This window comes from Canis lupus, chromosome 2 (genome assembly GCF_011100685.1).
Source record: "Canis lupus familiaris isolate Mischka breed German Shepherd chromosome 2, alternate assembly UU_Cfam_GSD_1.0, whole genome shotgun sequence".
Lineage (NCBI taxonomy): Eukaryota > Metazoa > Chordata > Mammalia > Carnivora > Canidae > Canis > Canis lupus.
Window position 1 is genome coordinate 64,294,421 of NC_049223.1, and position 13,308 is coordinate 64,307,728.

General features: G+C 61.0%; 1 protein-coding gene across 3 annotated transcripts in view; it reads right to left on the reverse strand.

Moving 5' to 3' along the window:
• Nucleotides 1–13,308, reverse strand: part of ADCY7 (adenylate cyclase 7) — a 37,925-nt gene that overhangs the window by 14,336 nt on the left and 10,281 nt on the right. For 2 of the 3 annotated variants that reach the window (XM_038531076.1, XM_038531074.1), the window contains exons 2-10: nucleotides 11,569–11,998; nucleotides 9,934–10,137; nucleotides 8,700–8,861; nucleotides 8,192–8,341; nucleotides 7,729–7,877; nucleotides 6,794–6,905; nucleotides 3,244–3,371; nucleotides 2,897–3,055; nucleotides 2,543–2,675 (exon numbers count right to left, since the gene is read on the reverse strand). In XM_038531076.1, coding sequence (XP_038387004.1) covers nucleotides 2,543–2,675; nucleotides 2,897–3,055; nucleotides 3,244–3,371; nucleotides 6,794–6,905; nucleotides 7,729–7,877; nucleotides 8,192–8,341; nucleotides 8,700–8,861; nucleotides 9,934–10,137; nucleotides 11,569–11,739 — 1,368 coding nt within the window. In that variant the 5' untranslated portion in view covers nucleotides 11,740–11,998. Of the gene's footprint in view, nucleotides 1–2,542; nucleotides 2,676–2,896; nucleotides 3,056–3,243; nucleotides 3,372–6,793; nucleotides 6,906–7,728; nucleotides 7,878–8,191; nucleotides 8,342–8,699; nucleotides 8,862–9,933; nucleotides 10,138–11,568; nucleotides 11,999–13,308 lie in introns of those variants that run through there. The other variant, XM_038531077.1, reaches the window with a different exon arrangement.

Below are 13,308 nucleotides of genomic sequence, written 5' to 3' on the forward strand. Positions count from 1 at the left end.
CAGGGACCGTTACCTGCCATGTGCCTGCTGTGGTCGGGGAGAGGGTGGCTCAGCCAGCCTCTGCCTCCTGCAGGGCCCCCTGCGCCACCACCTCCCCCTAAGAACAGCAGCTGGGGACGGTCCCTACTGGGAGGACGGGCAGGAGAGAAGAGGGCGCCGAGGCCCCCGGAGACAAGCCTGACCCATCTCCAAGTCTCCCTACCCTCCGAGGGTTCTCGCCTTCCCGGAGTCCCTGTCCCCTCGGGTCCCTGCCAACGCCCACGAGGACCAGCACCTACGGCCACAAACACTCGCTAAGCCACAGGCGGCAGCTTTCCTGGAAGCTTCTGGCCTCGTTTCAGAATAGAAACATTTTTAAAGCCTGAAATGCGCCTGTCTGCCTGGCCGGCGGGGACAGCTGGAACCCAGGCTCTGTGACAGGCCCGGTCCCGAGACTGCGCGGTGCCCTGCAGAGAGCCACCTGCCCTGGAGCTGGGGGCGGGGGCACATGCTGGGCCACCCGTCCGCTGGTCGGTCACTCTGTCCATGCAGCACCCTGCGCTCAAGGTCAGGGTCGCTAGCACTTCTCAGCCACCGGGGCCCCCAGAGAAATAAATGTGCACTAAAGATCCATCGGCTCTGAGTAAAAAGGCACCTGTTCCAAAGTGGGCACCTGCGACCTCCAGACCTCCACCAGCTACAGGTGACCGCCCCTGCCCCCTGCCACCTCTGGAGGCTTATCCCCCAGGTGTCGTCACACCTACGGAGGCCAACACTGGGGAAGACCTGCCACGGCCACACCGGAGATCCGCCTGAGCACGCGTACAGTGGCCCCTCTGCACACACAGGGCGGGCCTCCAAAATACGTCGTCAGGCCAAGGAAGCAAGGCACCCTGGGCTTAGTGAGGGCGATGGGAGTCTCTCAACTACTCACAAGGACATCGACATCCCTGTGGGAGGGAAACCCCAGCCGGAAGGGACGTGCCGGCTACGGATAGGACGTGATGGAGACTGGCTACAACCCCCCCTTTGGGGTTTTTGAATTTTCAACTATGTGAACAAATGACATTCGACAAATACAGGGAAGGTGGGGTGGCTGGAAAAAATGAAGGATGCTCAGTTAAATCCTGCACAAAAGACACACATGCTAAAACGTGTTCATCAGGCGGCTCAGTGGTTGAGCGCCTGCCTTCGGCTCAGGTTGTGACCCCGGGGTCCTGGGATCGAGTCCCGCATCGGGCTCCCCGCAGGGAGCCTGCTTCTCCCTCTGCCTGTGTCTCTGCCTCTCTGTAGGTCTCTCATGAATAAATAAAATCTTTTTAAAAAATGCAATAAAATAAAATAAAAATGTCTTTGTCGTTGGTCTGCTACTGAAGCTTGCCTACGACTCCCAGAGCGGCCTTGCTGAGGGGCGGCCCCGTGGGCCAGGGCTGGGGGCCTGTCTGCCACCGCAGTGCAGGACCGGGGCTCCACTTCACCTGCGCACAAGCTCTCGGAGCACCTGCTCCACTGCCAGGCACTGCTCTAGACATGGTGACCGCAGCCTGCAGAAGAGGTTCCCCCACCCCAGGCCCACCCTGGGGAGCCCACACTGACAATAAACAAGCAAAGAGAATAAAGGAAGGGGAGCATGTGCAGCCGAGCGAAGAGGGCTGGGGACAGAGACAGCAGCACTGACAAGGATCCTGCGGCACAAGAAGCCGGGCAGTGGAGGGACAGGGGCTGGAGTGATGGGCACTCAGGAGGAAGGAAGGTGGGGTGGGTGGGTCAGAGATGAGGGCAGGGCCCAGAGCCGTGGGGCGCGAGCCGGTACCCAGAAAGGGTTCCCCGGATGCCAGCTCAGCATCCATGGCCCAGGGCCCAGCTGGGGAGGGGAGGGCACCGGGCAGCTCTCATCCCTGGGGAACATCTGGGGGCCGGGGAGGCTTGCCGGCTGGCCCTCCGCTCCCCCGGAGACTGGCAGTCGGGCCAGCACGGAGGACGGCCAAGGCCAGAGCGAGAAGGAGCTGGAAAGAGCCCGTCGTGGCCGACATTCTTGAGCTAGCCCCAAGGATGATTCACCGAGGCCGCCAGACGAGCTGGCCTCCCGCGGCAGGAAAGAAGGGCCTGTGTGGGCGCGGGCAGGCCCGGGGCCCGGCGGCCCCCCAGCAGCTCAGCAGCGGCCTCCGCCACGGGGTCCTGAGCAAAGTGGGGCCCCCAAGCAGGTGGAGCAGGACCCACGACGCACCGAGGCTCCTGCCTCGCGGCCCCCTGGCCCTTCCCTGCTTTCCCGAGTCTTATCCAAAGCGTGCCTTTTCAAAATCCAGGGAATTAGTGACAAGCCCTGGAAAATCAACTAGCAGTGACTATTGTTTCTAGAATGTTTACGAGGTGCCCAGTCTGTGGTGAGTGCCTCACGCCGACCAGCCCTTCCTCCTCCCGAGGTCGGCACTGTCGTCACTCCTATTTCTCAGAAGTCGCGTGGAAGAGGAAAACTCTCCCCTTCTGTGGGGTCTTGCCCCAGGGCCTGGGCCCCCCAGGGTCCCCTAAGCCCACCCCGCCCACCGCCTCTGAGCCCTCGTACCCTGGGGTCGATGACTAGGTAGGTGCGAATGTTCATCTCCTTCAGGTAGGGGTCCCGCTGCTGCCCGTGCCCATCCTCCACCTCATACGCCTTGTCCAGGTGGTTCAGTGTCGCCTCGGTGATGTGCACCCGGCTGGGGGAGACCCGAGTCAGAGCAGCAGAGCCCAGAGAAGGCTGGCACCCGCCCGGGGGTTGCACAGCACGCAGGGCCGGGCAGCAGAGCCCAGACGCTCCCCCAACGCATCGAGGTCACTGCTCCCATCTCTGACCCCACTCAGACCTCCCTTCAGCTGGCCCTGACTTGGCCCATAGCCTCTGACCCCACCACCCCACCCCTGTCCCGCAGAGCCTCACCCCGGGACTCCAGCTGCCTCCATCCTGTTGGCCAGGGACACGTCGTGAGACCACACATCGTACTGCCACTTGCGCAGCCCGATGACACCACACAGCACGTTTCCTGAGTGTATGCCCACTCGCATGCTAATATCCACACCCGTGGCCTCTCGCACCTGCCTGGGCAGAGCAGTCTAGTCACCCCGTCCCAGCCAGGGCTGCCCAGTGACCCAGGCAAGCCATCCCCACCCAAGCCTCAGCTTCCTCATCTGCAAACTGGGTACAGTGTGTTCCCTACCATGCCTTGGGAAGCAGGAGGTCCGTCATGGGGACAGGCACAGCCCCCCGGGCCTGCGCATGGTACCTACTTGATGGCCTCACACATGTCCAGCCCCATCTTCACACAGTTCCGGGCGTGGGTGGGCAGGGATACGGGCAGACCCGACACGCAGTAGTAGCAGTCTCCCAGGATCTTGATCCGCATACACTCGTTGGCCTGCGGGGGCAAGGTGAGCAGGGGCCTGGTCGGCAGACAGCTGAGAACCAGGGTGCACACTGGCCAGCCCCCCTCCCCACACCCTTCAGAGAGAGCCAGACTCCTTCCAGCTCCTTCCAGAGGCTTCCTCCAGGGGAGCTGCTTCTGGGCCCACCCAAAGGTTTCTCCAGGAGGCACCCCTAAGCAAGCACCAGGGATGAAAGCGAGCGTTACTAAGGATGGTCACCATCCCTCTCTGAGGGAGACGCTGTCTTTGCCTCATTCCATCTTGCAGTGTGGAAGTGTGTACTGAGCACCTGGCCCTGCCCCAGACACCGGAACACAGCACTGAGCAAAACAGACAAAACTCCCTACAACATGCGGCTCACATGCCAGTGGCAGTTAGATGCTAAACTAGACTAATAAAATCCACAGACCCGTGGTAGTGATAAGTGCTAAGGAGGACAATCAGGGGTGTGGGGGGAGAGAGGCCTCCCAGAAAAGGTAACATTTGGGAAAGACCCAAAGGAACCGAAGGAACAAGCCACACCAGTATCTGAGGGAGCGTATTCCAGGAAGATGAAAGACACAGCATGTGCAAAGGCCCTGTGGGCAGAAAGCTTCTTGAGATCCAGCAAAGCAGCCCATGCAGCTGGAGTGGAGGACATAGGGGACCTGAAGACAGATGGCAGGTGCCACAAGCCAAGGGGCCGGCAGGTGTCCAGGTAACTGGAGAGATGGCTGGCTGCCAGGGATGCAAAGCAGCAGGGTCTGGGGAGTGGGGAGAGAACAGAAAGATGGAAGGGAGGACAGAGGCTGGGGCTATATAGGGAAATGCCCCTGAGGGAAGGGGGCCCAGGCAGGCTTCTGGGGTTCCACCTGAGGTAGTACTGTGGCCACTCTCTGTCAGCCCTTGGCAAAGGTGGCCTTGGGGTGGGCATTTAGGGACCCTGAAGGAGGAGCTACAAGCTGGCTCAAGCCCCGCCCCTCACGGAGGCCTTCCGTGGGGGGGCGGGGGGGAGCTAGGGCTGGGGCGCTGATTGGTGCCCAGCTCCCTCCTGCAGGGCCCCTAAGGGCCGGCGTCTCCTAGCCCGTGTCTCCAGATCCCCCGTCCAGCCCCTCCCCGCCCACCTGGACCACCGGGCAGGGCGCCTTCCCTCCCAGGAGGCCCTGCACCTGCCCAGCCCCCTGAGCAGCCCCTTCACTAAACCGCCTGCCCGCTGCCTCCCGCGGGGCCCCGCCTGCCACACGCTGCGTTCTGAATAGCCTGGCAGACGATGAGAGGACACGGGCTTTTCTAGAAAGTAGGAAGAACCTTGGAGAGGGCCTGGATGCCCACAAACAGGCTCGGGGCTCCAGCCGCCCTGACCCCCACCCCGTCCAGGCATGGGACGGCCCCCTGGAGCCGGGCTGCCCCCCAGGGACCTGGGGAGGCCGCGTTCCCCAGGCTCTCCCTCCACACAGCTGACAGGTCCACTCTGCCGCTTGGAAACCGGGGAAGCCGCGTGAGCGTGTTGGGGGCAGTAGTTCCCGGGCCCAGACGCAGTGAAGGTGCCTCCGGGAGAGTCGGCCCCGGGTCCGGAACCTGACTGCTCACAGGAGAGAAGTCTGGGACCGGCCCTGTCCATCCCCGCCCACGGACTAGACACCCGGCCCGGAGGCCTCTTTCTCCCCATCCTGCCTCCTGCCCCCGCCACAGATGGAGGGCGTCCAAGAGGACAGGGCAGGTCCCTGGGCTTTGGTGGCGGGGGAAGGGCCGTGGCTGACCGGAGGCCAGGCCTCTAGCTCACACATGGCCCAGCTACCAGGAACCCCCATCTGCCGGTTTAAAGGATGTCATGGAGGGAGGCTCCTAAGGGAAGGCTCCAGACGAGACGGGCCCTCTGAGTCACTCGGTCCACAGTACCTGAGGGACAGCGCTCCAGGGCACCGCCGGCCACAGCGTCCTCCTGCAGTTTGGTCACCCCGCGGTGGCCAGCCCCTAAGATGGAGGCCACTTCTGTTGAGACAGTCCCTCCTCAAACAGGGCAACCCCGACCACGAGAAAGTCTTCCTAGTGGGAGGCAAGCCTGAACTTGCTTCCCACCAGGGCCCAGACCACTGATTCTCCACACATGGAGAATTCTCTCCCCAAGAGGCGCTTCAACATTCCCCCAGGTGTGGGCACAGGTGTGGGCTTTCACTGACACTTTGTACATGATGCCAACGCGGCCAGCACAGACTGCCACGGCCTTAAATCTTAACACTCGGGTCTCTACTTAGTGGCCACCACTAAGCCTGTCTTCACCTGAAGCTGGGCCAGGTGCCCCCCAGGCCCCCTGGCGGCCTACAGCCCTCTTTAAAGCACACAGCATTCAGGGCAGGCCCAAGGCCCCACTGGAGTTCAAGGATACCACGTGGCAGGCCTCACGACCATTTGACAAGTTAATGAATGAGCGCACACACACACACGTGTACACACACACAACCACCCCCTCCCGGGCCCCATGCTGCCCAAGAAGACAAACACAGAGATCCCAGCCCAGCCCTGCCCTCTCCAGACCGCACCCTGCTCAGCTGCACCTGGGAACCCCCTTCACCCAATGCCCTCCTCTGCTCGGCACCTGCCATGTTCCCCAGGGTCCTCGGGGCAAGTTCTCCTGACCTCACCCCAAATCCTTGCATGTCTGCCCCTGGCACCTCGTCCCCCTCACACTCTACCCAGTCACAGTGAGTCACGTTCATTCCTAGGGCCCCCAGTGGCTTCTTTCTACTCCAGCCCTTTGCACATGCTGTACCCTCTGCCCAGAACTCATTTCCTCTTCAGCATCTTTTTAGGTTTCTCAAACTTTACTTTTCTTTTAAAGATTTCATTTATCTATTTATTTGACAGAGAGAGAGAGAGAGAGAGAGAGAACACAAGCAGGTGGAGCAGCCGGCAGAGGGAGAGGGAGAAGCAGGCTGCCTGCTGAGCAGGGAGCCCGGATCTGGGGCTCGATCCCAGGACCCCGGGATCATGACCTGAGCCGAAGGCAGATGCTTCCCCGACTGAGCCCCCAGGCGCCCAGGTTTCTCAGACTTTAACGCGTGTGCGGTTGACCAGAGATCTTGTCAGAAGGTGGGCCGCGGGCGAGGCCTGCACTGCGCGGTCCTCCCCAGCTCCCCCAGCTTCTGCTGCTCTTGTGCAGGGAGATGGTGGCATCTCTCCTCCAGGCAGCCTTCCTGAGCCCCTGTGCAAGCCCCTGCATGTGCTGGCAGTCTCCCCACCAGCCCCACTCTCTGGGGACAGGGTTCTGGCTGCCGTGGCCACCACTCAACCTCACTTCCACGGTGGAGCGCCTGGAAGCATTTGTTGACTGGGTGCTGACGTCCAGCCAGGGCCTCTGCACGCTCACCCCAGCACAGCACTGGGCACACGTCATCCCCAGGGGGCAAGGGCACGGCACAAAGGCCTGTGGGCTCACCTTGGCGATCTGGTCAAACTTGCCGAAGAGCTCGTTCAGCACCACCACCAACTCTTTGGGGGAGCAGTCGCTGGCCAGCCGCGTGAAGCCCACGATGTCAGCATAGAGGATGCTGGGGGCCGGGTGGGGGCAGGGGGTCAGAGCCACATCCCTGGAAGCCCTGAGCACCCACCAGCCTTGGCCTCAATCACCCCGGCCACTCCTCAGCCTCCGGAGGGATGGGAAAGAAGCTCCGGGCCATACGGATGAATTAACGTTCCAGAGGCTTGGCATTAAGTAAAAGGCAGCAAGCCTCAGAGCTGCAGGGCCCTTGGGAACTGCCGCCCTCAGGCCCCCACCGCTGCAGACCGCAGGCTGGGGCGCCTTGGAATGTCCTCCTCACACCTGGGCCTTCACCCTTGCCCAGACTTCACAACTAAACCCCATGCTGAGACGTGACTCCATGCTCCCCTGAGCTGAGCTCCCGCCCAATGCTTTACCCACACACACTACCCCAGTAGAGCTCCCATCCCACAGATGAGCAAACCGATGCTCGGGGCTGAAGCCTTCTGGGAAGCCAGAGCTGTAGTGGGCACCGGACCGCCCAGCTCGAGAGTCCGTGAGTTCCAGACAAGCTCATGGCACCCACGCCTCTGGTTCGTAGAGGCTGGTGCCTTCGAGTAAGATTCTGTAGGCCCTTCAAATCCACCAAGAACTGGGAGACTTCACCTCTTTTGTGGGGGACCTGTGTCCCCTTCAGAGTCATCTGAAAGGACCTCTTTCCTCCCAAAGTCATACTTAGGCTGTTTTACAATTTTAGGGGGCTACTAGATCCCCCTGACACCCATCTGATCTGATCCCACCCCCTGGAAAAACAAACAGGGAGACTGAGACATGGATTTGCCTCCCCCAATGCTCGTGGGGAGCCCACCACACAGGGCTGGCCAGCTGCCCACCTGACGTTCTGGTGCCGCTTGACATACAGGCTGTGGAAGTTGTTGTCGGGCATGTAGCGGCGGTCCCCGCGCTCCTTGAGCCGCTCGATGATGGCTAGCTTCATGCCCATGGAGATGTGTGCCGGCAGCACCGACAGCAACAGGTTCTCCTGGGCACCGGTGGGGACAGGCAGGGGAGGCGTCAGGCCCCAGGCTTGGTGACCTGGCCTGTTTCCCCTATGTTCCTACCTGCGCTGCCCACGGTACCCTCCAACTCTGCTGGCCTGCGCCCTGCCACCAACCCAGCCAGGCACACGGCCTCCCGTGTCCCCGGCGGCCCCTGTGGTGAGGCTGGCATGGGTGTCCAGCCATGTGCCCCATGCACATGCTGTTCAGTGAGTGTGTGATGTGCAGAGAGAAAGGACGTGGGGCGTGGGGCCTGGGAAGGCCAGGCAGTGGCTCCCAGGGAAGGCAGAGACCGTACCTGCTGGCGCTTCTCGATGCGCAGCTTGCGACGGATCTGGATGCACTTCACAGTGTAGGTGAAGAGCTCTCGGGAGGCGTCCTGCATATGGTGCTTGTGGAACGCACCCGTGAGGTTCCCGCACAGGAAGATGACAGCATTGGCCAGCAGCTGGGGGTGAGCCAAGGGTGGGCTCAGCATTCAGCCCGGCCTGCACCCCGGGGTACCAGCAGCCCCTCAGCGGGCTGGTAATGGCACCCCGTCTGCATTCTCTGACCTCCAACCTGCTCAGCCTGGCGCCCTTCGCAGGGAGGCGGGAAAACTGAAGCCCAGACAGGCTCTGGTCCCCTAGAGTCACTGTGACTATAAGACCAGGTCTCAGGCCCTTCTCTGCAGCTGCCGGGCATCCCCATCCAGACTGGGAGGTGCTGAGGCCTCAGGTTCAACTCACCCACACACATTCCCCATCCTCAGGCCCAAGCCACAGCCCCTGCCCAGAGGCCTTTGCCTGCCCCCGTGCACACCTTACCTGTAGTCCCACCTGGATGCTGGGTGCCGTAAAGGCCCCCATGATAGCACCGAGCACCAGGAGGTGGGAGATGCTGGAGATTACTCCTGCCGCGATGGCCCCCTGCATGCTGAAGGGCAGCAGCGTGTACACCACAAAAACAATGAAGAGGAAGAAGGGTACCTGGGGGCAGAGCATCGGTGAGGCTCAGGGACTGGCCACAACACCCCTGCCGCAGGACCCAGACCCAGACGGAGCCAACATCACCCCCCTGCTGCAGCCTCTCATCTTCTGGGAATAGCCCCAGAAACCCGAATCCTGAGCCCCTGCCCCCAGCACAGCCCCTCCCTTCCCCATGTGGTGAGGGACAGTGACCAACACGCAACGGAACATGGGAAAGCCAAACTCCACTTCTGGGTCAGACCCAGCCAATATTAGCCACCATTTCCTGAGCTGATTTATGAGCTGAGGCTGAGGCCAGGCCTCCCCAGGAGTAAGACCCCAGGCCCTGGTGACCCAGGGAGTTGCCGCCTGACACCCATGGCTGGGGCTCTCCCGCGGCAGGAATGGTGATCACCCGAAGGCCGGGGCCCAGCTGCCCACCTGCCGCCTCCAGTGGCGCAGCTGCACCCACTCCCAGCCCTCTGGGCTGCCTGGCCTTCCCGTGCCTCAGCCTACCCAGCCCACTATCAGAGGGTGCCAGCACTGGGCAACAGTGACCAGCCAGGGTGACTCAAGCTGGTCAAGAAAGGGCTCTTGTAGCTGGGGTGGATAAGCCAGTGGGCGGGCAGCCTCAGGCCTCTGCAGCATCCGTGCCCAGCCTGGGGACGGCCTGCCTGGAAACGGAGTGGCACAGAGGAAAACAGAGCAGAGGGAGGACAATCGGGACCTGGCCTTCCTGCTAGAGCTAACCAGTCCTGACTGGTCCCAGCCTTTCCAGGCATGTGGGCCAATGTGTGCCTTTCTGCCTCCACGCTGGAGAGTGTCACTTCCAACTAAACGAGGGTCTACCCTCAATGCTCCAGCTAGACATCTGTCCAGCTCAGAGAGCTGAATGGACAAGATCAGCCCGGCGCCCACCCTCTGTCGCAGAACCACAGCCGGTGGGAGGAGGCAGGCCCAAGGCCAGCACACCAGATATAAGCCCTGTCTCCAAAAGGGACCTGATGCCCAGGGAGGGCAGGATTTGCCAAGTGCACCGCTGGCTGGTGGCACCCAGCCCCCCAGGAGACGCCAGGGTCCCCGGCCCCATTACCTGCGCCCGCACAGAAGTTGTGTTGATCCATGAGTCGAACACCAGCATGTAGCCCAGCATCATGAGGCAGACCCAGATGAGCAGCGCTGAGGCCCTGAGCCACCGCGAGACGAGGCACTCCACGTACACCAACACGTAGAGAACCACAAACGCGGCAAATGTGAAGAAGGCCATCCCCAGGACAGCCTGGTGTCCAGAGGGGTCCTGGGCAGAGCAAACACACACGGAGATGCCACAGCCTTCCCCAGTGAGGCGTCGTCCCCTCTGGAAAGCCTGCCAGGCTAGCCTGTCCGTCCTGCCCCGAGCCATGTCCCCTGTGCTCTCCTCCACGTGGGTGGCGTCGGTGCTCCCTCCGAGCACCACGCTCTTCCTCACCTTCGGGCTTTGCACTGTCTTGGCCGGGGCTGCCTCCACCAGCACCTTCCCCCAGTCCCTGTGCAGTGCAGAGGCCCTGTGGAGCCCTCCCCATCAGGCCCCCTCTGCTCCCAGGGTGCCCCGCACATGCCGGCGGGAGGACAGTATAGGGGCACAGCTGGGCAAGCCTGCTGCAGGACAGGCCACTGCGCCGACTGTTACAGAGTGAATGGAGGAGATGCTAACCGAAGGCGCCCCAGACAGACAGGGGATGAGCTGGAGCAAAGGTAGAGGCGTGACACCGCGAAGGGGTGACCAGGAGAGGTGAGTCCCAGCTGGGCCAGCACCTGGTCTCCCCCTGCACCCTGAAGCCCCGTGGGCACAGCGGCTGACCTGGGGGCTGGCACGCAGTAGGCACTCAGGAGCACAAACAAATGTCCTGCGGTTTACAGCCGTGCAGATCCAGGCAGCATTGACAGAGCCCCTGAGGGCCCGGCCACGTTATACACAAGCGCCCTGCTAATAGCCGGCAGGCTCGGACGTCTTCTTCTAGAACTTTCCTGTTCCACACAGTAGCTACTGGGCATGTGTGCTTTTTCTGGATTGATTTTATATTCATTAAAAAATCAGCTCCTCAGTCGCACTAGCCACGTTTCTAGCGCTCAACAGCCACACGCAGGCAGCGGCCGAGGTCACGGAGGGTGTTAGCGGCGTCTGCCTGGAGAGCGGTGTTCAGAAGGAGCCCGGGACCACAGCCGGGCTCTAGGAGGAGGAGTGCCAGGGAGCAGCCATACAGGGGCCATCACCCCCAGGTCTTCAGCACAATCGAAGTTTGTTTTGGGGGGAAAAGGGAGGGTAGTTTCCTTGGCCAAATTAATGTAACATCTAAAACCACCCCCGGGGATCCCTGGGTGGCGCAGCGGTTTGGCGCCTGCCTTTGGCCCAGGGCGCGATCCTGGAGACCCTGGATCGAATCCCACATCAGGCTCCCGGTGCATGGAGCCTGCTTCTCCCTCTGCCTGTGTCTCTGCCTCTCTCTCTCTCTCTCTGTGACTATCATAAATAAATAAAAATTTAAAAATAAATAAATAAATAAATAAAAATAAATAAATAAAACCACCCCCGACTTCAAAATTAAATGAAAATGAAAAACCTGCCTCCCCCCGCCCAGCGACGCCACGGAGCACCTCGCAGACCAGCCTCCAGGCTGAGCGAGGTCAGGCTTGCCCAAGGCCTCCCAGGCCCGGCTCCCAACCACCGCCTGTGGGCCGCCCCACTCACCCCGCAGACGAAGCTGATGATGATGAGGGCGACGCAGGCAGTGACAGCCACCAGCAGGAGCGTGAGCAGCAGCGGCCCGTGCTGGCTGGTGAGGCGGTACTTCCCGTAGAGCGCAGCCTGGTCAGGGTCCTCTTCACCCTCGTTGAGGAAATAGCGCCCCTTGGCCGGCATCCTCCCCCGCGCCCCCCCCGGCCAGCGGTCCACTCGGGAGACCCTGCGGCCCGGGGTGCATCTGTCTGCCCACCCCTGGCGGGCCTAGGCCTCGGGCCTCGGGGGGCCTGGCGGGCGGGCCTGGGGCGGGGGTCCCTGGGCCTGCAGCCCCATGGGCGGCGCGGGGTCCGGGCCGCTCCACTGCCAGGCCTGCTCACGGCACCCCAGGCCTCGTGCTCTGCATCGGGGCCGGCTCACCGGACGTGCGGGGTCCTCAGCTCTGCGGAGACACAAAGCAGACCAGGATTTAGCCAGGACAGGTGGAGCCACCAGGGAGAGCAGGGGCCAGGCCTCACCACCCCTGGGTCCCATCCACCAACCTTAACCCAAACCTAACTTCTAGGTCGTATTTAAAGCTTTGCCTGCACAGCCAGCCCCTGTGTGTCCTCGAACTGCACTGTCCCGTACGGAGCCGCCAGCCACACGTCACTACGTGCAGCTACATTTAACTGGATTAAAAATGAAATTAAAAATTCAGGGAGGCCTAGGTGGCTCAGCGGTTGAGCATCTGCCTACAGCTCAGGGTATGATCCCGAGGGCCAGGATTGTATCCCACATCAAGCTCCTTGTGGGGGGCCTGCTTCTCTCTCTGCCTGTGTCTCCGCCTCTCTCTCTCTCTCTCTCTCTCTCTCTCCCATGAATAAATAAAATCTTTTAAAAAAAATAAAAAATTCAGACCAGCAGTCACACTGGCCCCATTTCAAGTGCCCAAGAGCCACACACACAACTGTGGCTATTTTATTGGGCAGCACAGATAGAGAGCATTTCTATCATCCAGAACCTCCCACTGGACAGCACTGCTCTCCAAGTTTGATGGGTTTTCCTTCACATGGAGATCTCTGATCCATCCCAGTGATTTCCGTGTGTGGCATGAGGCAGGGATCAGCCTCTGTCCCTTTCTTGCACACAGGTGGGATCCCCGTGGGGGGACCCCTGCCCCAGCAGCTTCCGGCAAAGCCACCATTCCTCCCTCAAGAAGTTCAGTGAAGCCACCTTTGTTGTAAGTCAAGTGATGTGCACATGGTGTCTATTTTCAGACTTTCTTCTGTTCAAATGGTCCTTTCACAAAGATCACATTTACTCGATCACTGGGGCTTTCTGGTGAGTTTTGCGTCCCGGACCTCCCACGCCTGCTACACCCAGAGCAAGCCCTTGCATTCGTGTTAAGCATCCTCCTAAGACTTCATTATTTAAATGCTTTTTTTTTTTTTTTAATTTCCACTGACAAGAATTTAAGAAGTTTGCAAGCTCCACTTTGTAGAAATGGAAACTGAGCCTCAGAGAGGGAGCATAGCAGACCGTTTATGACAAGCTGGGAGCAGGTGCCAGGGTTGCAGTGCTCAGCCCAGATGCACTCCCTCCTTCCCCAGCACCGGTCATTCACTGGCTCATTCATTTATTCCAAAAAGGCCTGTAATCGTGCCTGCAGCACACTAGGCCCACTACACACGCACCTCCCATGTGCCAGGCTAGCCCTTTCTTCCCCTGGAGCTCCCAGTCCCTAGAGGAAAAATTACCGAATAATGTACA